The following is a 25366-nucleotide window of genomic DNA, read 5'->3' as shown; positions in this document are numbered from 1 at the left end:
TGCGTCCACTGAAGCAAATCCAAGTGCAGTGTTAAACTTGCCCTCTCTCAACCACGCTCTGCTCCCTGTTGCCGCTGTGAAGACTGGAGACAGAAGATGGTCCCTTCTAAATGCTCCCACAAAGACAGTAGTTTCAGTTTCGAGGGCTAAGGGATTTGAGGGACCTGGGGGGGCCATACGAGAACCCCAAAGGGCCTCAGTTCCAGTAGGGTTATGCAAATGGAGCAAGCTAATATCCTGCTCTTCCTGACTCTGTCTTGTTCCCCTTCTCTCGGTAGGAAAAAGAAGGAAAACAAAGGCCCGCCTGTAGGCATCTACAATGGCAACATCAACACCCAGATGCCAATGCAGCCAAAAAAGTTTCAGAAAGGTCGAAAGGACAGTGACTCCCACGTGTACGCTGTCATCGATGACACCATGGTGTATGGGCATCTCCTACAGGATTCCAACGGCTCCTTCCTACAGCCAGAGGTGGACACCTACCGGCCCTTCCAGGGGCCCACAGGGGACTGCCCCCCCTCCCCACCCCTGGTATACTCCAGGGCCCCAACTGCAAAGCTGACCACAGACGAGCCATCTGCTGGCTTCCCTGCTGAGTCTGACAGTGAACCATATACCTTCTCCCACCCCAACAACGGGAACACAGACATTCCCTTGCTGGACACGCATGAGCCAGAGGGGCCCGGGGAGTAACTTGGACCCATCCCGAAGACTTTGCCTAAAACGGGTCTCAAGCAGAAATCCTAAAGAGGAATTACATGGAAGGAACAGCAGGAGGTTCTTCAGGATGCCACTGACCTCCGAGTCCCAAGTGGACTCATTCCAATGATGGGATGTTGAAAGTGATGAATTCCAACCTGGATACAATCGTCACAGTCCATGTCCTTCTAAACTCGGGTTGAGCTGTAAACCAGCCCGTAATGAGAGGGGAGAGCTGTGAGTCGCCAAGCACGAGGATGTCAACGAGGTCTGGACTTGGATTTGGATTTGGACCTCTTCAGGGCAACAATTCCAATCCCTCAGAGCCCATCCAAGGTCCCTGCTCCCACTGGAGCGCCCTGGATGGAAATGACAGTGTGCCTTATTATTATTATTATTATTTATTTGGTGGTCCTGTATATTTAAGAAGCCAAATGCAAAACCACGTAGCTCTTTTTACCTGACATGGTGACAGCTCACGCAAGCTGTTTGGATGGCTGGGTTTTGACTTCCACCAACCACTAGATAAACAGGTGCCTGCCCCCTGGAAAGTGGGAATGATTTGCTATGGGTCCAGCCAAAAGAGGGTGTGTCTGTTTGACGGCTCTGAGAAGCGACTTCCTGGTTCTCTTGCTCTGCCTGTGGTTATCCCACCGCACAGATTTATCTCGAGTCCTAGAAGTAAGAAAAATGTCCTTGAATTGCTGTGTGTGGCTGTCCCCTCTCCAGCCATGCTTTGGCATTTAAAAAGAGGAATTTAGAGAGTATTTTCAACCTCAAGCAATGTCTAAAAATACACCAGAGAATGGCCACGCTATTCACTCCTTGTTGCTACTGTAACCAATTACCTCAAACATGGTGGCTTAAAACAACTTAGATTTCTTATCTAAATTTCTGAAACCAGAGGGGCAAAGTGGGTCCCACTGGGCTAAAATCAGGGAGTCAGCGGAACTGCCTTCCTTCTGGAGGTTCGAGGAGAGAATCGGTTTCCTTGCCTTTTCGAGCTTTTAGAGACTGCTCTTTGGAGCTTTTAGAGACACTCCAGGCCTCCGATGGCTGGGCACACAATGTCACTTGTGCTGACACAGTCACACTGAGGCCCCTCCTTCTTTGCCTTCTATGGACCTTTCACTATAAAGCCCTCCCACCCAGATAATCCAGGAAGATCTCCCCATCTCAAGATCTGTAATTTAATCACACTGACAAGTCCCTTTTGTCACCTAAGGTAACATATCCTCAAGTTCTGGGGGATTTGGATATGGACATCTTTGGGAACCTATGATTTTGCCTATTATACCGTCCTGCTGTGAGAGAGAGACTGTGAAACGACTCAGCCTACAGGTGTGTGTTTTGTTTGGCCTACAGAATCTTTTTAAAGAATTCATTCCTAACACTTAAAATCATGCAATTTTTTGCATAAAAATCCAGATCAGGAGATCTGACCATTGCTAGGGCTCACACTCACTTGACAGCAGCAGGTGGGGCTCCTGGATCCCCCAGTTCGCCCCAGTCCTTACCACTCCCTCTCGCCTCCATCACTGATGCTGAGTGTGGCTAACTGATCACTGCCCCCGCCACCCCCCACCCCGGGGTGGTTGATTTGTTCATAATGAAATAGAAAGTTTAGGCTCCTTATGTGCCTCTTATCACAGGAGAAGACGGGCGTCGAGGCTGGTGTGTTTCAGGAAAGTGTTTTCTCATACATGGCCCGCATCCCTCTTTTATACTAATGACCAGCCAAGCTCCAAGGAAAGGGAGCATTTGCCTCTGTGGGCCCTGCTCTCATCCACGAGGAGAGGGATCGTGTTCCAGCTTGTCCTACATGGTCCAAAGGTCAATGTTTCAGTGGCTAAACCTCCTTTAGAGAATAAATGTGCTCCGTCGTGTTCAGTGAATTCACCTTGGAGACGCACTGTCCGGACTTGCTTGCCTGTGCTACTTTGCTTCCAAGAAAAGGAGTTTTGCAATCTCCTAAACGGTGTGTGTTCCAAGGCCTCTCGAACTCTTTCCAGAAGGAAGAGTTTGTTGTTTGGCTGACACCCTGGGTGCGGCTCCTGGCACATTTCCCTTTTAAGAGGCGAGCTCCTGCCCAGTTACCCTCAGCCTCTTGACATTGCCCCCCGCCCCCACAAGGAGGGCTGGGGCTTCCTCCCTCCAACCGACATTGGAAACATGACCTTGGTCAAGGTTAGAGGACTGGTTTGTGTGGCTCTTCAGCGCTTAACTGGGAATAATTTATTTCGTTGTAGATACTTTTTAGGTACCATTTTATTCATTTCCTACACTTTTTTAAATAAACAAATGTACAGGAAAGAAAAATGGGCATCGAGTTGTTTAAGTGCTTTGGCTATTTGTCCCCTGGTTCAGCTGAGGCCCCAGTTTATCACGACAGGCTCAGCAGGGGCTCAGCTGACATTGTCTTCTCTGGGTGTTTATGGTACCAGATGCCGGGCTTTGGGCTTCCGGTGGGTAACTCAGGGGCCAGAGCCTGTTCTGCTCTACCCTTGTTGAGACTCGGTGAGCCTCTCTGTGTGACCCCTCCTGACACCCCCCTAGAGGTCTTGGGCCATCCTTGCCATTGAGTGAAATGGAGTCAGGTCACCCACCACCAGAACAGAAGCAAAAGGAGGCTGGGGGGAGAGGGAAGCTCCAATGGGTGCCCCACCATTAACCTTGCCCTTGGAGAAGAGACCCAGTTGTACAGAGGAGACAGGATATTGTTGCATAACAAACACCCCACACTTTAGTAACTTAGGAACGATCTTTATTTTGCTCGAAAATCGGAGCAGAACTCCTCAGGAATGGCTTACCTCCCTGGGCAACTCAACTAGACTCTCCTTTCAAGATGGTGGCATCACACAGCTGGCGAGTCTCCTAGCCACCAACCAGGAGCTTGGATTCCTCCTCCCTTGAACCATTCTCCAGGACTTCAGGGGCTTTTTCACAACACAGTGGCTGTGTTCCAAGAGAGTGTTCTCAGAGCAGAAAGTCGGAGCAGCCCATCTCTGGAGACTTGCACCTGGAAGCCGGCATGGCATCCCTCCCATCCTAGTCTCTGGGCACATTCATCACAGAGCCCACCAACATTTAAGGGGAGGAAGAAAAGACCCCATGTTCTCAGTGGGAGTGGGGTTTGGGAGTGGGAGAGTTTGCCGCCATCTGCTTGAGTGTGTCTGGCGGGGATCGGAGCCAAGTGTTCAAGCCCTTGGACGGCACTAACCAACATTTGTTTTCTTGATCACCACATTCACATCTGGGCCACATCTGACCTCTGTGGCCACCCTTTCTCCTGGATCCTGTTCTTAGACTGCAAGATTCAGTCTTTGGGCTTCTGGCCTTTTCTCTTAGCACACTGCCTCTTGGGGTTCTAACCGTGTCCTCTATTCTAGGATGAGATTGTACCCAAACCCTAGCTGATACCTCCCCGGGCACCAAACCCACATCTTCAGCAGCCTCCTGGATTCATCAGGTCACATGTCCCCGTGTGTCCCAAACCTGACCCCTCCAGAGGCAGAGTCATTCTTTCCTCATCCTCTTGCACTAAACCTTTAACGTGAGTTCATTTCATGACTCTGCTCCTACTAGCTGGGTGGCCTTGAGTTGGGTTCTGTTTCTCAAATGTCTACACAAGAGTAAATCATCCAAGGTCATGTCCATCTCCAAAATGCTTGGACTATTCCAGTCCTACCCAGGCCCAGATATTAAATCAAACTTTGGTTCACCCCTGTCACTCACCTTGATTGCTTTAGATCCTTTTCCTTGACCTTCCCACTCCATCCTGCCATACTTCATCATGTAATTCCCTTGTGACATCTGTGCCTCCAGGTTTGTCCCTTGGAATAAAGTCCTGGATCTCCTGCTGCAGTTTGGGCACCTACAGTTTCCCACCCAGTCCTCCTGAGCTCTCCGGACCTCTTCCTCCCTTGAACCCATGACCTCAGAGCTCCATCCCAATGGTCCTCAAAACCTTCAGGGGGGCATCATGGGTACTCCTGCCCGATTATTGGCACATGCCACTGTTCTTGGACAACCCTCCACCAGAAGTTGCGCTACCTAACCCCCCTTCCCTATGAAAATCCTTCCAGCATTTCAGAAACTCCTACCTACCACTTCCTCCAAGAAGCCCTCCAGCCCCACCAAGCTCTCTCTCTAAATGGCAGTCATCCTTAGGATGCCTGATACTTGGCACTGAGGTACCTCAGTTTGATTAGTTGGAAGTTTGTATTTGCCTGCGTCTTGCTCAGCACGGCTGTACTTCTCTTGGAGGTAGGAGTCCATGTTTTTGCCCTTGGTTCACCCTCCTTGTGCTGCCCAGCACAGCAGGTGCCCAGCAGTAACATCTGCTACGTTCACGATCAGAATAGAGACATAACTGTACTCCGGCGGGGACATCAGGCAGGTATCCTACAGGAGACAGCCAGACGGAGGGAAGGAATTTGATGCCAGCCAAATACTGTATGCTAGAAGCTTCCAAGCCTTCTCTGCGGCAGCCTCTGACAATTGCAGCGGCAATGTTCCATCTCCAGTTTACTGGAGCGAAAAGGAGAGACCGTGAAATGGAGTCACTTGCCCAAGGACACAACATGCGAGAGGTGGGATGGCAAATGTACAGCCTTTCCACCTGCTCTGTGGTTCCATTCGGCCCCAGGGGCACGGCTCCTGGGATCCGGGGATGAGGTAAGGGGCCGTCAAAGTGGCTCAGGGCTCCCATGGGATCCTTTCTTCCCTTCCTCCCCACCATCTTTTCTCCTTCCTCCAGGAGGCCATGAACTTTGGGGGAAGCAGCCTCAGGGACACTGCCCCCACCCATAGGCTCTCTCTGGGCTTAGAGTCGACATCTCCTCCCCGTCAGGGATGCCTGGGAATCTGGTGTTAGAGCCACAGAACACAGCACCTGCAGCCCTCCAAATCCTGCCAAACCCAGCTCCCAACACTCAGCCCTACCCCCAGTCACACCTGCTGCATGGTTTCCAAGATTGCCACCAGAAAGCACCAGACAGAGGTCCCTCCGCCCGAGCTTTACTCCAGAGGGAAACGAGCAATTCCGTACCCTAGCACTCTGCTGTTCTCTGTTTGGGAGTTCATGGGGCTGCTTTTTGTCTTTAAAGGTGCTTATGAGGGGATGCCTGGGTTGCTCAGTCGGTTAAGCGTCTGTCTTCAGCTCAGGTCATGCTGGGATCAAGTCCCGCATCAGGCTCCCTGCTCAGCAGGGCCCCACTCAAATTAATAAAATCTTTAAAAATAATAATAAAATAAAGTAAAATCTCTCAAAATTTAAAAAAAAAAGGTGCTTATGAGAAAACAGGAAGACACGGAACTCAATCTAACCTCCCAACTCCCTCCTTTTCTCTGGCCTCTTAAGACCCTGTTGCCGATCCATGAGCCACAGACCTGAGCCTGTACGGCCTCTTGGCCAACCTCTGATGGAGGTAAATTACCTGGAGCTAGACTGTGGTCATTTCAGACCCAGATAACAAATAGGCCTAGAAAAAGATTTGCTGTAAAGTAGCCTAAGGACATGGAAAGGGAGAAGATCCAGATTGGATGCCGGGAAAGATCTCCCCCGCTCCCTGCACCCCCCCTTCCGCACCCCTCAGCCCAGCCCAGCCCAGCAGCAGCAGCAGCAAACACTCTAGTCTTGGCTCAGCCCCCAGAACCCACTACTGTTTTCAACCCTTGGACCACCCAGCACCCCTCCTCAGACCCTAGCGACAGCTTCACGGGTGTGCCTCCTTGCAGCCACACGGGCCACACGCTCAGGAGGGCAGGTTCCTAGCTCTGTGCTCCCCTGGTGCCGGTTTGAGATTCTCAATAATTGTCTAACATTTATATCCCCATTTTTATTTTGCACCAGACCCTGCAAATGAGTTAGCCGTCACTGCCTAGAGGTCAGGGCTGTTATCAGAGGATGAAGCTGGCTTGGAGAGATTCAGAAACTCACTAGGGGACCCTCGGCTAAGTGACAGAACCAAGATTTGAGTCCTGGGGTGTCTGAAGGTCTAGCCCACTTTCTTCAGGGTTCTGAAGGTTCTTTGCTTGCTTACGTGTTGTCCTCTCCGCTGCACCTGACTTCTGAAACTCTACCAAAGGGGGTCTCTGTACCCCTCACTTACTAAGTGGTTAAAACACGTAACGATTAGGCTGATAATCTGAAAAGAGAATATCTATAACAGGTCACAAGATAGACGAGAGATCCGTTCTGTCCAATACAGTAGCCACTAGCCACGTGTGGCTTCTTAAATACTAACATTCAATTAATTTTAATTAAATGGGGTACTAATTAATACATTAGGGCTTCCTTTCTCAAATGAAGGGTACACGGTTGTGTGTGGAGAGGATGCTAGGGTCTGGGGGTGGGAGGATTAGGGAAAGGGATATGGAGTGTCACACCTGGCATGAATGTACCTCAAGGGTGTTTGGTGTTTGTATGAATAAGGTACATATGGGCATCTTGTTTTGTCTGAACTGGGTTTCACTCTGCCTACAGTGCTTCACTCCCTCCCATGGTGTAGTTTCTACACCAGGCACATGTTCAAGTGCTCAGTATGGGACGGCACATGTGGACAACATTTTCATCATCATGGAAAATTCTGCTGCACGGCACTAATGCAGTGTGTGTGTGTGTGTGTGTGTGTGTGTGTGTGTGTGTGTTATACAGTACCACCTTCCACGAACTGGACTCTTGCTTACTATGTACTGAGAACACTTCAGAAGTGTTTCTATGGCCGGTTTGATGAGCAATGAACACTATCTCTCACTCTCTCCCCAGTATTTTTTTTCTCTTGGCCGTGATGGCCTTGGGCTTGCTGGTTTTCCTCCTTCGGCTCTAGTTTTCTCTTCAGCCCTCTTTACTGGCTACACCTTGCCTCCTCATCTCTGAACAGCAGAGGGGCCTGTGGTTCAGGGTTCAGATACCTTTTTTCCTCCACACTCACTCACTCGGTGACCCCCTCCAAGTAGACTGAATACCGTCTACATCCTGATGGCTCCCAGGACGACCTCTCCCCTGAATTCCGACTTCTGTGCCCATCTCTGCTCAACATCTCCACTTGTCATCTAATGGGCATCTCAAATTCAAAACATCCAAAACCGGGGTGCCTGGCTGGATCAGTCTATAGAGTGTACAGCTCTTGATCTCAGGGTCGTGAGTTTGAGCCCTACGTTGGGTGTAGAGATTACTTTCAAAAACATTTATTTTTAAGATTTTATTTATTTATTTGTCAGGGAGAGAGAGAGTGTGTGTAAGAACAAGCAGGGGGAACGACAGGCAGAGGGAGAAGCAGGCTCCCTGCCAAGCAAGGAGCCCAATGCAGGATGCGATCCCAGGACCCCAGGATCACAACCTGGGCTGAAGGCAGATGCTCAACTGACTGAGCCTCCCAAGTGTTCCCCCCAAAAAAAATCTTAAAAAAGAAAAACCAGACACCCAAAACTGACCTGCTGCTATTCCCCTTCCAAATCTGCTCCTCTCACTGAGGATGAGGGTGGAGGAAACAGTTTGCTCCAATCAGTTGATGGCACTGCCATCCCTCCAATTGCTCAGAGTCCCCCTTGACTCTCTTACGTGTATGTGGTCCATCAGTAATCTTTTTTCTATTTTAAGTAAACTCTACCCCTAATGTGAGGCTTGAATTCATCACCTTGAGATCAAGAGTTGCATGTTCTACTGACCATGTCAGCCCGACTGGGCCACCAAGATTTTTTTTTCCTAAAGATTCTATTTATTTGTCAGAGATTGAGAGAGTGAGAGAGAGCACAAGCAGGGGGAGCAGCAGGCAGAGGGAGAAACAGACTTGGGACTCGATCCCAGGACCTGAGATCCCAGGACCTCGATCATGACCTGAGCAGAAGGCAGACGCCCAACCAACTGAGCCACGCAGGCGTCCTGGCTACCAGTAATTGTAATGGCTGTCCCTAGTATGCAGGATCCCCCACCCTCCTACCTCCCCTGCTTTCACTGGGGCCCAGGCCATCATCACCTCTCCCCTCGATGATTCTGTCGCCTTCTCATCAGTCTCTGAGCCTCCACTTTGGCCCTCTGCTGCCTCATCTTAACCCAGTAACCACAGTGGTTCTATTCCTCTACAAGGCAGATCTCATGACTCCCCTGCTCAGAACCCTCCATGTCACCCCATCTCATTCACAGCAGAAGCCAAAATCCCTCCTACTGCCCGTGAGGGCCTGCTGGACCTGGCCCCATCACTTCTTGAACATCCAGCTCTTAATACCTTCCCCTTCAATCACCCCACTCCACCCATGCCAAGCCCTTGTTAATTCTGGAAAATTCTGGCCTCACAGCTTTTGTGCTTGTTGTTCTTTCCAACTAGAATGTTCTTCCACCAGAATTCCCTCTGCTCTCTCCCTTACTTCCTTTAGGTCTTTATACAAACGGCACCTCAGTCACTACCTTGATTAAATCCCATGGGGTCCGTGGCTACACTCTAAAATGTCAGGCATCCCCCAACCTCCACACTTCATACCCGCTCCCCTGCCTTATTTATTTACTCCTTAGTCATTGTTACTATCTAACAAACTATATGTTTTATTTATCTTGTTTATTGTTGCTCTTCCAACTAAATTATAAGCTTCATGGGGCTCCTGGGTGACTCAGTTGGTTAAGCATCTGATTCTTGATCTCAGTTTAGGTCTTAATCTCAGGGTTGTGAGTTCAAGCCCTACATTGGGCTTAAAAAAAAATTACAAGCTCCATGAGGCAGGAACTGTTAGTATGTTCTACTCTTCCTCAACCCTAGTACTGGAACAGTACCTGGCACAGGATAGATTCAAGTGTATATAGCAAAAAATAGTACCCTAAACAAGACAAAGGCCATTTTCTTCCATAGAGGACATTCTCCATCTTTCTCCTTCATCATCCTGGCTGTGGCTTCTAATCATCAAGTTTGCTTCATGGTCTCACTATGGCTGCTGGAGTTCCAGAAGCCACATATACATTCCAGGCAGGAAGCAGAGAGATGGGGAGTAAAGAACTTTCCTGGGAGCTCCGCTTAACTTTTTATTATATCTCACCTCTCTCTTCAAAGATGACTGGAAAATTAGCTAGGCACATTGATGACTCTGGTAATGTAGAGGTCTGTTACAGGGGAGAAATGAAAAAATAGATACTCATTAGGCAACTTGGCAACTTTGCTTCGGCTCTGGTTTTTTATGTGTTTGTTTATATTTAAATATGGTTGTAAATCTCTCAAAAACAAGCAGTGTTTGCTTCCAGCATAATGTAACAGTCACATCTGACCATTGGCTAGATTCTCCTCACTCAGACATTTATGCATCCAGCTCATTTCTTTTCTGTTTCTTGCCGTAGTGATTTAAGAACCTCTAAAGAGACTTCCCCCTAGCCTATCCCTTTCCTTAGCTGATTAGAGACCACACTAAAAGTCACAGTGTGTTCTAAATAGTTTTATCCTGTCCTTATGGACTAGAGAAATGTCTCCATTAAAAATATTGTGTCATTTGGCATTTAAAACTTTTTTCAAAAATGAAAATGAGCTTTTTTTTGGCAGGCTTCAATAGAGGGCTATCATGTAATACAAATACAGCCCATTGTAACACTGTAGAAAGATCTTTAATCTAGCTGTAAATGATGATGTTTTGTTCTATTTGTTTTGTTTCCATAATGGGCATTAACTAACCTCAAAGTGCAATTAGCCACTAAAGTCTATGCATAGGACATAGAGCAATGGTCACCAAGGAGGCCCAAGTGAGCTGAGCTTGACAATGAACAAGCTAATTGGGGCTGTTCATCCATTTGGAAACTTTCATCATATTATAGTTCATTTTTATTTTCCCCAATTCCAAGCAGGGTCTGAGTCTGTTGAAACTCAAAGCCTCTGAAAGCCTTATTTGGGTACAATATTTGCCCTTGTGGCCTCAATGGAAAGGAAAGCTTCCGGATGTTTTCTGCCCTGCTCCAGCTAATGTCCCATTCCAGGGCCCAGGGTGTCTCAGTGTCATTTCTGGAACCTGTGTCCAAATTCCCTGGAGTCCTTAAATCAAATGCAAGTTCCCAGGCTCCTATATAACTACACAGTCAGGATCTCTGGGACTGGAGTTCTAACATTTTCAACCAGCTTCCCAGACTTTGGCCAACTGACCAAGACTTTTCTTCAGAAAGGAGACTCAGATGAGGATACTGGGGCTCACTTTCTAGTCCACCTGTGTCACCGTCTGCTGCTCCTTGAGAGGCCTTGGAGGACCATTTGGGGAATGGGCTGGTCTTTGAGGGAGTCATTGCTGCTAAAGCCCATCACTGAAGAGTGCTCCAGCAGCAAACCCACTGAAGAGACCACAGACCATTCATCCACCATGTGTCAAGGAGATGGGGCAGATCTATCAATTTGTGTACATGGGTATGTATATTAAACCCAACCTATCTTGTTTTTGGGAAACATTTGTCCTCAGGGTGACACAGACCTCAGAATTACTGAGAGGCAACTCTGAAGTCTAGCCATGTAATCCAAGCAAGCAACTTAGCCCTTTTGAGCCAAGATATCCTCAACTATAAAATATGAATCCTGATACCAACTTAATAAGGTGATTGCAAGGGTGGGAGAGGTGATGTATATGACAATGTCTGAATTTAGTAGCCACTCTTCCTTAAATCTGCACTGAAAAGGAAAACCGTGCCAACAGTCGGCTTATTTTGGCTTGGTCTCATATTCAGCAAGCTGGTTGCCTTTTCCTGTGAGTTGACAGTTCTCTAGCTAACTGTGTCAAATTTGACGATACTGTTCTCCTCATCCTCTCCAAACTCATGTAGCTGTCAGCTCCAGCAAGTCATGTGATCCTACAGCTTTTGTGCAGCCCTAGAAAGAGAAGTTCCTGGAAGAAGCATCACAGCATGAGCTGGGCGGGGGGGGGGGGGGGGGGCTCAACAGCCAGGCAAGAGGAAAGTGCAGGGTCTCATTTTGTGACACGAGAGCAGTGAGATGAGATATTTGCCTGCCTGTGTCTGAGGCAGCCCTGGGCATTTGGGCCTGCCTGCCCAGGGCACCAGGGTCAGAAACAGACCCCAGTAGGGACATGTTGGGGGAGGTAAAGCAGCACTCACAGCTCTGTGGCTTTGCAGTAACCATAGCAACCATCCAATCTTTTCTCCCTGCTCCATCTCACTCCCCAAAGGACACCAATACTCAATGACAAGGGGATGGACTAACAACACCATTCTTTTAAAGATGATGCTGGGAAGGAAACATTTTTCTCTATCCTCCAAGTTTCTTCTACCTGGTCTAAGAATTAAATTGACATGAGACTGATTCACAGGAGAAAATCTAATTTAAACTTGCACATATGGGGAATCCACATACACATGAGTTTCCAAAGACAGTCAGGCAAAATGAGGTTTATATGTCATCCTGAACTAAAGAGAGGGCGGGTAGGAGTGTGAGACTTCAAAGGGAAGGAAATTCTCAGGAAGATGAAAAAGTAAATGTTTGGTAAACAAATGTTTGCTGGGGAAACAATGAACATAGGGAGGAATTTTAACAAAGAGACTTGCTAAATCTCTCCCTGTCCACCACCCTGGTTCCTGTTAACATCCAGTGATTTAATGTATCCCTTGTCTAAAAACAGGTTCTTCATCTAAATCCTTTCAGACAGTTAGGGGGAAGACCAAAGTTTCTTCCCCAGTCTTTGGGCCTTGATTAGTTTGCAACTTGTTTTGAACCCCTACAATGTCAGAAACCACATCAGTTCTTCTCCAATGTGGAGTTCAGTCTGTGCCTCTGAATAGCCTTTAAGTATTTGAGAAGTTTTAAAAGCAGTTTCTTAAAAAATCTTAAATAGGAGCTGTGAAGTGTTTGCCTTCGTAGAAGGAAACTGTGGGACTGGAAATCTTCTCACAGCAATACCCTTGTGTAAGTTTTGAATTTGAACCTTGAGAATGCACCTCTAATTTTAAACCACAATAAAATGGGGGCACCTGGCTGGTTCAGTCAGAAGATCATGCTGCTCTTGATCTCGAGGTCATAAGTTTGAACCCCGTGTTGGGTATGGAGATTATTTAAATGAGTAAATTTTAAAATTTTTTTAAATAATAAATAAATAAGTAAACAAACAAATAAATTACAATAAAATGAAAATTTCCTTTTTAAAACATGTTAAAACTTGGGGCACCTGGCTGGCTGGGTTGGAAGAAGATGTGACTCATAATCTCTGGGTCATGGGTTCAGACCCCATGTTGGGTGTAGAGATTACTTAAATAAATAAACTTTAAAAATATGTATATTTAAAATTCGTTAAAACTCAGGATTCTGTGGCTGTTAAATGTCTCAAAAGAGTATTACAGACCTGCAAGCCTCTATTAAGTCCATCATTTAAGACTTTGAGCCTCCCTTCCCCACTCCCCACCCCCAGGTCCTCAAACCGGTTTGGCCAGATTTCACCCCCTTCTGGTCAGAGATCCCAGGTTACTCCCTGAAAGGCTACTGGCTGGAAAAGACTAGAAGGTGTAGCAGCAGAAACGCTGCTCACACCCTGCCGGAAGCTTCTTCTACACACCTCCAGTGACTCAGAACTCCATGCTCAACACACTCTTCAACTGATGATCCTCCCAAGCCAAGATGTCTCCAGGGTGCTGACAACCAGCCCTGGGCGGGGGGCTTTTGTCTCCCCCTTGGAAAGAGGAGTCCCAGCACCAGCTACTGAGGTGACTTCAAAGCCCTTCATCTGTTCTTCCTGTGGCCCAAGATGTTCAGATCTGACCTCTCAAAGACCCAGGCTGGAGGAACTAAAATCTGTTCAGAACCCAACCTTGGGACTAGGGCTGCTAGGGGGTCAGGCTGCTCCTCGGAGCTCAGGGAAAGCAGCCTGCTCTATGGGAAGGGCTACTCAGAAATTCGTTTTGTAACTGCTCTGTAATTTTAGGAAAGCCTATGTTTTTAGCCAAAATCCAAGTCCACAGGCCTGGGGGAGTGAATCAAAGAGCCACTCGCTCAGCCTCAGACTTGCACTCAGTGTGTACTTTGAACCCTGGGTGTGCTCCTTGGGGCTGAGGAGACTAGTAGGGACCAGTTCCATTCTTGATCCCTTTCTTTTCAAGAGACACTAATTGCTTGGTTGCCAGCCACCCGCAGTGTTGCCTGGGCTCGTTTGCAAGCTGAACACCGTCAGGATCATGGGACATCCCACCAGGCTAAGTCTCCTCCCACTATCACCCCCATCTTGCCCCTGATCCCTGCAACCACCCGGGAGGCCCAGCCTGCAAGCTGTCATGGGCCTTTGATCTTGACTAATGACACCTTCTCTTTTGATGTGCAAAGTACCCTCACAAACATCACTTCAGCTTTATTCCACGTGCAGCACTGGGTGCCTGGCACTTAACAGCTCAATAAACTCTGAATTGGTTCTTAATAACCACCCTGCTGAGTCCTGGAGGGCTAACTGCCTTCTTCCTCTTCTTTCTTTTTTTAAGTTTAAATGAAGAAATACAAAGAATGTGTGACTTTTACCTAATGTCACCTCCAAGAAAGTGACAGACCTAGGGGTGGACTCTAGCCTCCTGTTTAGGGAGGCACAAGGGAGGGTCCTCCAAGACGCCAGGTGGCACTCTAAAATGCATCTATGTTCACAAGAACATGGATGGATCTAGAAGGTACGATGCTGAGTGAAATAAGTCAGACAGAGAAAGACAAATACCACAGGATTTCACTTATAGGTGGAATCTTAAAAACAAAACAAATGGGGAAAAAAAACCCAGAAATACCTTCATAAATAAAACAAACTGGTGGTTGTCATAGGGGTTGCCAGAGGGGAGGTCGGTGGGGGAAGGGGGTTGGCCAAAGAGGTAGAGGGAATGAAGAGGTACAAACTAACATTTATAAAATAAATAAGTCATGGGGATAGAAAATACAGCATAGGGAATATGTGGGGAGGGGCGCCTGGGTGGCTCAGTGGATTAAGCCTCTGCCTTTGGCTCGGGTCATGATCTGGGAGTCCTGGGATTGAGCCCCATATCGGGCTCTCTGCTCGGCAGGGAGCCTGCTTCCCCCTCCCCTCTCTGCCTGTCTTTCTGCCTACTTGTGATCTCTGTCTGTCAAATTAAAAAAAAAAAAATACAAAAAAAATAATGATGTGGGGAACAAGGGCAGCAGGAAATGTAGATAAAAATTAAACCTCCTTATGACCTGCAGTCCATTGACAAATACTTGAGGTAGGCAAAGTATAACATTGCTTCAGGAAACTCCCAACTATCTTCTGTTAGTGCCTTGCCAGAGGGAAAAGCAACCTGAGTTTGACAAGAGCCAGGCCACTGTGAGTCTTCTTTACCAGATGAAAGTCCTTCTGGAAAATTCTCTCTTCTTTTAATTCTCCCAACTCCATAGTATATAATCAATTGCTCCCCCCAATCACAGAGCAGCTCTTTCTACCCATGGGTCCTATCCTTGTGCTTTAATAAAACCGCCTTTTGACGGGGGGTGGGGGTGGGCACCTGGATGGTTCAAGTCGATTAAGCATCTTCCTTCAACTCAGATCATGCTCCCAGGACCCTGGGATTGAGTCTCCTTATCCCTCTCCTCCCCTGCTTGTGCTCTCTCTTGCTATCTCTGTCTCTCTCCAATAAATAAAATCTTAAAAACAAAACAAAAAACCCCTTTGTGCACCAAAGAGGTTTCAAGAATTCTTTCTTGGCCATGGACTCTAAACCCCACCAACTTCAAACCACATCAAATAATACTGTAATAACTTTGTGCAGTGACTGCACCTCCCACAGTAAGTGTCTGAAACTCATACAATATTAATATTGCAGGTCAACCATAATTCAATTTTTTAAAATGTATTTGTAAAAGTTTTTAGTGACTGTTGATGTCTTCACTCAGTATTTTGATGCTCCAAACGACATAGACCTGTGGGGCTTTAGGGCAGGTATTCTCAGGGACCTTTGGCATAGAGATTACGATGACTCAGTATCAGCCTATTTCCCTTCTTTTTCTTAGATGTCTTTCTATAAATAAAGTCACAAAAAGCTCAGTTCTAAAATTGCTGAAGAAGTGGTGCCTGGGTGCTCAGCCGGTTAAGCGTCTGCCTTCTGCTCAGGTCATGATCCCAGAGTCCTGGGATCGAGCCCCACATCCAGCTCCCTGCTCGGTGAGGAGTCTGCTTCTCCCCCTGCTCCTTCTCTTGCTCATACTCTCTCTCATTCTCTCTCAAATAAGTGAATAAAATCTTTAAAAATAAATAAAATAATAAAGTTGCCAAAGAAGAATGAATCAATCTTTTTACTCAGAGCCCCACTTTTTCTCAAGAAAGCCAAACACTCTTAGGCAATGGTCTTTCCCATTACAGGAAGACACCAAACACGAAGCTGCAAGAAGCAACTCATTTATCAGAGTGTACTGAAACACTAACAACTCCCCCGGGTGATAGAGGAGAGATCTGGGGAGAAAGACATCTGATATAAAGCTGCAACATCTCAAAAGGTCATGGAAGAGGTACTTGTCCCTTTGGTCTAATGAGGCTTGGCTATTATTTTGCGGGAGTATTGTCAATCATGTAAAGATAGATTATCCAAAACTTGAAAATTATGCAAAAGGATGGACTGAACATCCTTCCCGAGTCTCCCAGAGCATTGTCTAACAAGTTCATCTAAAGATCATCCAGTGCTATAAGGAAATGAAATTTGTGGTTGACTTACTATTGATTGGGACTTAGACTCTGTTAAGAGTGTATGTTCATTTGCAGAAAATTGGTAAGTCGAGAATGATTGTTGTCAGGCAGAGATGTAAATGAACTCTGTCCAGCAGAAAAGAAAACCTCAGAGGTTATGATTTCATGCCCCTGTAGGATATTAACCAGCCCTGTATCTAACTTTGCCATCTTATTCTACATTGTTTGTCCCATTTGCTATTACATCATGATTCTTCAGAAAAATAAATAATTCTTGTGGGCGGAGTGTTTTTCTAAAATAAGCTACCACCTTCAAGAGAAGGAGAACAAAATGCATCTGAAGAATCCAGCAATTCTGCTCCCCTCTATTACCCACTCAGAGCTCTGGGACTGGCTTCCAGAGCTGTTGCCAAAAAAAAAAAAAAAAAAAAAAAAGGCACAGAAGAGAAGACTCCATTGGTGTTCAGCTGTAAAAAACACACTAAGAACTTCCTCATCCTGCGGGGGTGGGGAAGAAATTTTCTTTTTTAAAGATTTATTTATTTATTTATTTGACAGAGAGAGGTCACAAGTAGGCCGAGAGGCAGGCAGAGAGAGAGGAAGGGAGAGAGGAAGGGAAGCAGGCGCTCTGCTGAGCAGACAGCCCGATGCAGGGCTCGATCCTAGGACCCCAGGATCATGACCTGAACCGAAGCAGAGGCTTAATCCACTGAGCCACCCAGGCGCCCCAGCAATTTTCTTTTTGTTTGTTTGTTTTGTTTAAAGATTTTATGTATTTATTTGAAAGTGAAAGAACCTTTGGGAGCGATTGGGAGTAGCAAAGGGAGAAGGAGAACCAGACTTCCCACTGAGCAGGGAGCCCAATCAGATCCAGGGCTCAATTTCAGGACCCGGGGACAATGACCCAAGCCAAAGGCAAACGTGTAACCAACTGAGCCACCCAGTCACCTTTTGTTTTGTTTTGGTATTTTTAAGATTTTATTTATTTATTTGAGAGAGAGAGAGCACACACAGGGAGAGGAAGAAGCAGACTCCCCACACAGCAGGGACCCAACATGGGGCTCAATCCCAGGACCGTGGAATCATGACGTGAGCCAAAGACAGATGCTTTACACACTGAGCCACCTGGGCACCCCCAAGGGAAAAAGCGATTTATTTCAAGTGTAAGGGGCATCCTCCAAAGGTCTAAACAGAGTCTTGTCTCCTTACCCAGTAAGAGAGACTGAATTGGTTAAGCTGGGGCTTGGGCTCACCCTACAGTGCTAGAGTGTAAGCCTCCTGAGTGCAGGTATATGGTCTTTGTTCACCTCTGTGTCCCTAGGAAAGTCAAAAAATGGGATGCGACGGGGTACCTGGGTGGCTCAGTCATTAAGCATCTGCCTTCAGCCCAGGTCATGATCCCAGGGTCCTGGGATCAAGTCCTGCATAAAGCTCCCTGCTCAGCAGGAAGCCTGCTTCTCCCTCTTCCACTCCTCCTGCTTGTGTTCCTTCTCGATGTATCTCTGTCAAAGAAATAAATAAAATCTCTTAAAAAAAAGGGAGGGGGGAGATGTGAAGGGATGATGTATGTATACTGAAGACCCAGTCTGATGAGGACTGGCGACAAAAGGACATGAGGGAACATTTAGGGGTGATAGGGGTGGCGGTTTCTTTGGGAGCAATTGTTTGTCAAAACTGATCAGCAGTACACTTCAACTGTGTACATTTAAAGGTAGGTCAATTACATCTCAATAAAATTGATTTAGGAAGAAAAAACACTAATTAAGATTTCCAGTATTTTAAAGACAGTCTGTGACTCATGCTAAACAATGCCTGGTCTACAGAGGCCAGACTTTATTATCTTGCTATTTTCAGAGTTTCTATTTGAAATGCAAAGACTTACCTACGGACACAAATACTTTGGGAGACCTAGTGACAGCAGAAGTCTTTCCTTACAGAATCACTTTTTTTTTTAAAGATTTTATTTATTTATTTGATGGAGAGAGAGACTGCACAAGCAGGGGGGCCGGCAGGCAGAGGAAGAGGGAGAAGCAGGCTCCCCGCCAAGCACTGAGCCTGATGTGGGACTCAACCCCAGGACCCTGGGATCATGACCCAAGCTGAAGTCAGAGGCTTAACCAACTGAGCCACCCAGCCGCCCACAGAATCACTTTTAGGAACAACAGCAAAAGGGGCGCTCAGTGGGTTGGGCCTCTGCCTTCAGGTTAGGTCATGATCTCAGGGTCCTGGGATCAAGCCCCACATCGGGCTCCCCACTCAGTGGGGAGCCTGCTTCCCCCTCTCTCTCTGCCTGCCTCTGTCTACTTGTGATTTCTCTCTCTGTCAGATAAATAAATAAAATCTTAAAAAAAAAAAGAACAACAACAACAAAAGACACCTAACATTTATCATTTGGTATTAGCTAAATAATTGCCCTTCATTTCTGCTGGCAAAAATTAAAACCAACAAACAAAATAAAAAGAATTGTGAAAGTTGTAATTAGAATGAATGGTCAAGATTATCCGGTGACCAGCCCATTAATTTTACAGATGCAGAAACTGAGGCCCAGCTGAAGGAAGGACAATGGGGAAAATACATTCTTCAGAGGAGATCCTTCCAGTCAAGGGTTAGCTCTTTCCAGAAATCTTTCTCAATTCCTCTTGAATGGCAACCCAGTGATATTTCAGCAGATAGTCTCTTTGAGAGGCACTGGCTACAGAGACACTTCCAGTAATGAAGACAAAAGTGCCCTATACATTTTAAAGAAACGTCTAGTGCCAAATCAGTCCAGGATACCCAGGATGAAGTTGTATCTTCAATTATGTTTTCCTTAAATAACATGGATAACAAACCCCTTTCGAGATAATGAAGTCTCTGTCTTTGGTGTTAAAAAAAAAAAAATCAATCTAACTTATTTTCTCCAGGACAGAGACATCGATTTTTGAGATAAAAATTTACACTTGCTACAGATGCTGCAAGCCGACTTCTTGCACAAAGAGATCAAGATGTTTCTATCTGTCTTCAGATCCTTGCCAAGAGTTGAGCAGTAATTGAACATGGAATCACATCTGCTTTGGTCTGCATGAAGAATTTTAGCACAGGTGGCACTAAACTGCGTGCTATCTGTTCTGCTGGGTATCCAACTCAATTCAGTTATTTCGATTCACTCCTATCGAATACATACGACATGGAAGACATGGTACGAAGGCTTAGCGTGGGTGGAAAAGCAGCTGCCACGTGAAGTGCTAGAAGGAAAGGTTCCCACTCGTGGCAGATGGGATGCGGAAGGGGGGTGGGGGAGGAGATTACAAACCTTAGGTGATTGCATTCATCCATTCATTCAAGGAGTGGGGCATGCTCTCTTGAGCTACTAAGACAATTCTAAACTAGAAGAGGAACATTAGGCTGAGGCTGGAGAGGCAGTAAGAAGATGTGATGAGGACTCTGCCCGTTTCCATTCAGTTTTCCCAATTTGGAGCTTTTTTTTCGAGCATTCCTCCCAAGGTAACAGAAAATGCATTGCAAGTTACTTGCATTAGCAAACAAGCTACATTAATCTAAAAACCAATTAAAGCATATTGCAATGATTTCCTAGCAATATCCTTTTACTAATGACTTACATTTTGGATGCTATAAAAAGAAATCATGCACTCTATCATGGCCCTCAGTTATGCTGACGACCAGAGCAGCTAGAAGGTGGTAGATTCTGCACCTGTAAGAAACAGGCTCACCTCAAGCTTTAATCTTAATTCCAAACCTTTGCAGAGAGAACTACTGTTTCTTTAATAGCAACCTAATATTGTTCTCACCTGAAGGGGAGAGGAAACCCATATTCAGGCCATCCAGAAAAAAGTAAAAAATAAAAATAACCAAACAGCTCCCTGGAGAGGGTGGCACTCTGGAGAGTGTGGACACTTCTACAGTGTTTTAGTCCCTTCTCAAGTTTCTGAGTTGACATTTCTCAAGTTCTCTTTCCCTGGTTCTTTAAGGGACCCAAACAATCAGGAAGAAGGTTTTGAAGATAATGGCTACACTAGGGATGAGCTTCTACGGAACAGACTCCATCCTTGACCCTTCTCTGAACAGATGCCCCAAGATGCTGCACAAGCGATGACGGGCGGAAAGCGGAAGGGAATCACGAGCTTCATCCCCTTGGCTGGTCAAATTCTACCAGCAAATCCCAATGAAAGAGCTCTTGCCACAAGAGGACCACTACACATAGGACTGCTGGTGTTCAGGGGACATATTCCTCCCAGACATCTCCAAGAGCTGCACCCAAAATGCCAACAACAACAAAAATCCCCATGCAAAGATCCTAATCTTTCCAGATCTCCCTACGTCCTGAAGTAAAGCTCTCATCTTGGGGCTGTGAGGCAAGAGCCTTGAGGCCAGACAACGCAGATCCTTTCTTCCTTCTCACCTCCCAGGGAAGAATAAGGCAGGTCTTGAGACGTATATCCAAACCAGCTGTGCCTGCTCTCCATCCTGCCTCCCACTTCCAAGTCGTGATTTTAAACTATGTTTGAAATGGACCAGGATGAGGACAGTTGGCGCAAAAGACGCCTGGGGCCTGGGCCACACAGGCCCAGAGAGTGAGAGAGACCCTGAGGTTTGGAGGAGGAGACCCCGTGGGCGATGCTTAAGCGAGGGGAGGGAGCGGGAGGCCAAGGCGGAGCGAGGGCGTGGAGGGGGCGGGTGGGGCTGGGCTGTGAGGGTTGGGAAACGGATGAGGCAGGGGCGTGATGTAGGCGGGGACCTGCTGGAGAGGGGAGGGGCGGGAGCAGAGAGGAGCCCGATGGGGCGGGGGTGGGGCCTGGCAGGGCGGGGCCAGACGGAGCCGGCTTGGGGCGGAGCCTGACGGGGGCGGGGCGGGGGCGTGTGGGGGCGGGGCCATGAGGGGGCGGGGCGGGGGCGGGGCCGGGCGGCCGTTGGCTGGGTCTCTGCAGGCGGTTGGCGCCGTTGGTCTCGCGAAGTCGAGTCGGTTCTCTTTCCTCCGCACGCTGACCCCCTCTGCACACTGCAGAGAACGGCCCTCCGGTGAGGGTGGGACAGCACCGCGAAGGCGGTGGGCTCCGGCCCCGCCCGGCCCGCAAAGGGGCCTTGCACGTGGGTTTCCAGGGAGAGGGCACCGATCGGAGCGCAGAAGCCCGTCGAAGGCAGGGCTGAGGCCACCGCGGCGTGCGAGGGAGGAAACTGCCAGGACCCCCAGTCGAGGACGTGGGCGGATGGAGAACGAGCCCGTTTATCCATGAAACTGCCACGGGCTGGCCGGGTGAGTTTGTGGTGAACGTTTTCACCGCCGAGGACAGAAGAGGTTTGCTCCAGCAGACACCTCATCCAGGGTTTGGGCCCACCTTTGGGGGGGGGCGGGGTGAGCATGCATCTCCCCCGTGGGGACCCGACATCCTGCCACAGTTAAAGTCCGCATCTCGGAAGGATGGCAGTGTGCAAGGATGGCGAGGCTTAGGGCCCTCCTGCCGGGGCACCTGCCGCTCCTCCCAGGGGGGCTCAGGTGGGAAGTGCGGAAACTCTTCAGGCACCTGTCTGTTCCTCGAGCTCATGGCCCCTTTCGTCTCCTTCCTCCTTAAAAGCATGTTTTCCTAAAGGCGTCCCCTCACTCGTTGGTAGTTGGGCTGTTAATTTTGGCCTCTTGAGTCTCTGGAAGGCCACCCTCATTACTGATCTGTTGTTTCTCTTGAAAGGCCTGTGCGTTTTCTAAATTGGTGGCTGCTTGAAGAACCCAAGGTGGACTCTTGGGGAGAATATGATAAAGGCTGCTGTTGAGGCTGGGCCGTAGGCATCTGCTCTGGAGTCTAGCTTCCTTCTGACACATAAAGGTAAGGGGAACGCTTGCCCATCTGGGGCTCCCGCTTCAGCTGGCACTCAGAGGTGGACTTTGAACTCCATTCCCAGGGGCAGATGTCCCTCTCCTCTTCTCCCTGACCCCTCCCTGGGTGCTTCTCTGCCCAATCTTGCCAGCCCCACACCATTTCCTCCCCACATCTATTTTCCCTTGGCTGAGTGATACTTAAAGGGCAGAGGATTCCCAGCAGGGAAGAACTTGGCCTGCCTCCAAGGTTCCATGTGCAGCTTTGTTTCCCTCTGATGTTCTTAACTCTTCTCTGTCCCTGAGATGATCCGACTTTCCCCATCATGTTCTCTGTACCTTCCACCTTTCCCTCACCCTGCCAGTTTCTCCCAGCCACAAGCAAGCGCTTTTCATATGTCGGCCATTGGGCTCAGCTTGTTCTCGTTCTTGACTTGTTTAAGACTTACTTTGCAGGTCTGTGAGGGACACATGGAGCTCCAGTTTTGTAGGAATTGTCCAAGGCCACAGAGCCACTAGTTAGAATTGGAACTGGAGTCAGGAAATTCATCTATACCTCAGCTATGTGTATGAAACCTTTTTTTTTTTTTTTTTTTTTTTTTTTGGTCATTGTCTTGCCTTCAGTTTCTTCTCTCTTTCTTTCATAGGATGGATCCAGCACCTTGGAAACAGGCCCGGGAGCTGAAGTCCCAGGACAGGCCAGGACCTGGCCACATGTGGACCATCTGTCTCTGTCCATAGCCATAGACCATCAGGAACAAAGTTGGATTTACTGATTTGTTGCAATGAGGGAGACTGCGTACCTGTCTCTATGAGTCCAGGGACATCTCAGTCCAAAGGTGTTACAAAGGACTTACAATAGAACTTGTGTTAGGTACTGTGGGGGCAGTTTCAAGGAAGCGGGATCAATTCTATGATTGGGTATCTCAATTTTTATATAGAACGGGAAACACAAGCAGCAGAGCTAAAGCTGTGGTTGGTAAAGAGTCAGCCTTCACTTGTGTTAGCTTGGGGTGGGGAACGTTGGTTTTTATGGTTTACACAGTGGCCATGATTTTGTCTGCCCTCAGACATGACCATGGAATGGTCCTGTATTGTCAGACTTTGGGATCTGTGAGACTGACTCTGTTCTACAGCAGAACTTCACAGTCTAGCTGTGAGCCCCTGGCTGGTCCGAGCCTGCTGCCATGGACTGTTTTCTCTTTCTCGCTGCAAAGGTAAAGCCTTGACCCTCAACTTGCAACCTTCTCTCCTACTCTCATATCTTCATGGTGGGATAACGATCATCCCACTGGAAGAGGAAGAACGGATGGATGAGAATAAGGAGAGAGATTTGTGGGAGGTAGACTGGGGAGGGAATAGCATCTTAGCTTAAAATATCCATATCTCTGTCACCTGTACAGATCCAGGGTTCCCTTCCTCTCTCTGGATAGAATGGGATTCCAAAGCCATGTTGGCAGGGGTGGGGCAGGAAGTAGGGTAGGAGGGATTAGGATATGATTGCTGAGCAGGTGATTTCTGAATTAATGAAAGAAGGTCCAGTAAAGGGGTGGGGAAGGCAATAAGAAGTGGTCATTCTTAGCACAGATAATCCTCACTTAGAAATACAATCCACTCCCTTAGGAAACCGAGGTAGCGTGATCATACAACCCAATTTTCTGGTACATCCAGTTATAATACCTTTATTATAACTATTCGATTACCTGGGATATAGTTTTGCTACAAACGATCTGGGCTTATACAAATCAATTTTTGTAGTGAAGAGAATCCATTACTTGTCTGATCCTCTGAGGAACAGACCGCAAAATGGGGTTAGACGTGCAAGAGGGTTATTTGGGGAAACACCTGTGAGGGAACAAGGATTTGAGGGAGCAGGAACAGGCAGGGGGAGCCTTCAGACATATAAGCCCAGCCCTCCTGCTGAAGCAGGGAGGGAAAGGAGGACGGAAGGGGAAGAACCACAGGCCACAGGCTGCAGTGCAGTTCTGAGAAAATCTTGGCCAGGCCACTGGGGTCTCCCGAGGCTGAACTTCCCCATTAGAAGAGTCCCCAAGTCATTGGGTGGGAACCGTGTGGCACCGGGACCCCTGCCATGCCCCTGCCGTGCTCAGTCATTGCCCAGAGGCGGCCAGGGGGTGCCTGGCCTCCTGTCCCTTGGGGGGGGGTGGCAGTTGAGGCTGTCAGTCTGCTCTGCTTCTTGCCACTAGCTCTCTTGTCGCCATCGGAGCCACACCCGGGGGGGGGGGGAACACGAGGCTTCAGTTGGCAGCACACCCAAGTCAAAATGGAACTCGGTTTAAATCCTCCTAGAAGCAGGGGCCAAGATGGGATTAGACATGCAACAGCTTTATTGAGGGAGATGCCGTGAGGATAAAAGAGGGCAAGGGGTGGGCGGGGCGGGGGGAAACCTAAGCAAATGTGACACAACCTGTGCACTACTGGTGAAGAAGATGAAGAAATAAACTCACAGAAGAGTGTTTCCTTTAAAACCTTCCATGAAGTCATGTGTGCTGAATATGGGCTTGGTAAATATGGTTTTTAAGACCCTGAATTTGGAGCATCAGACAAATGGGATACAGCTCAACTATCTTTTGCATGGTTGTTTTCTGTGAGGGCTTCGCCAGGACCCTCTTCTCTCACGGCTTCCTCGCCTCTCCATGGTGGGGGGAGGGTGATTTTTGCCCCCGCAAAGGACACGCAGCAACGTCTGTGGCCATCTGGGCTGTCACAGCTGGAACCAGCCCTGCGGGCATCTAGTGGGTGGGTGTTAGGGATGCTAAAGTCCGGCAATGCACAGAACGGCCCTCACAGCAAAGGGTTATCCGGCCCCAGATGTCAGTAGTGCTAAGGCTGAGAAACTGCCCTGCCAGTCCTCTTCACCCTCTTGCAAGGAAGCCAGCAACATGGGCTTTGTGGGGAGACCCCAGGGTCCAGGACCTCCTGGATGGAGGTGTCCCGCCCCCGCCCCCCCCCCGGAATCAGGCTCAGACAATAAAGCTGCAGACAGCCAGAGACCTACCAGGAGACTGCGCAACAGAGCGAAAGCAACCTGCAGAAGGCCAACCAGCGCTTGCTTTCTATTTCAGTAAGTTTTGTTTAATGAAGTTCCCAGACCCTTAAAAGATTTCCAAAGGTGTAACTAAAGCATGTGAGACGCCTTATATAAGTTACGGAAACTCATGGCAGAAAGTAAAATGCCTGAGCCCTTGATCCCAAGCAATATGTTTTATATGCTGTAAC

General features: G+C 47.9%; 1 protein-coding gene and 1 long non-coding RNA gene across 2 annotated transcripts in view; both read left to right on the top strand.

Moving 5' to 3' along the window:
* Positions 1 to 3018, top strand: part of CDCP1 (CUB domain containing protein 1) — a 57287-nt gene extending 54269 nt beyond the window's left edge. The window contains exon 9 of the mRNA XM_032867825.1: positions 279 to 3018. Within this exon, the coding sequence (XP_032723716.1) occupies positions 279 to 693 (415 nt within the window). The 3' untranslated portion in view covers positions 694 to 3018. The remainder of the gene's footprint in view (positions 1 to 278) is intronic.
* Positions 3019 to 21240: 18222 nt separating this feature from the next.
* LOC116874096 lies at positions 21241 to 24039 on the top strand. The gene is made up of 3 exons (XR_004383926.1): positions 21241 to 21571; positions 22002 to 22136; positions 22774 to 24039. It is a non-coding gene; the product is annotated as an uncharacterized LOC116874096 (long non-coding RNA).
* Positions 24040 to 25366: the final 1327 nt, after the last annotated feature.

The sequence above is a fragment of the Lontra canadensis genome, unplaced genomic scaffold (assembly GCF_010015895.1).
Source record: "Lontra canadensis isolate GAN:19392208 unplaced genomic scaffold, GSC_riverotter_1.0 scaffold35, whole genome shotgun sequence".
Lineage (NCBI taxonomy): Eukaryota > Metazoa > Chordata > Mammalia > Carnivora > Mustelidae > Lontra > Lontra canadensis.
The sequence above is the reverse complement of the archived record's forward strand: the minus strand, read 5'-3'. Positions and strand labels throughout refer to the sequence as shown.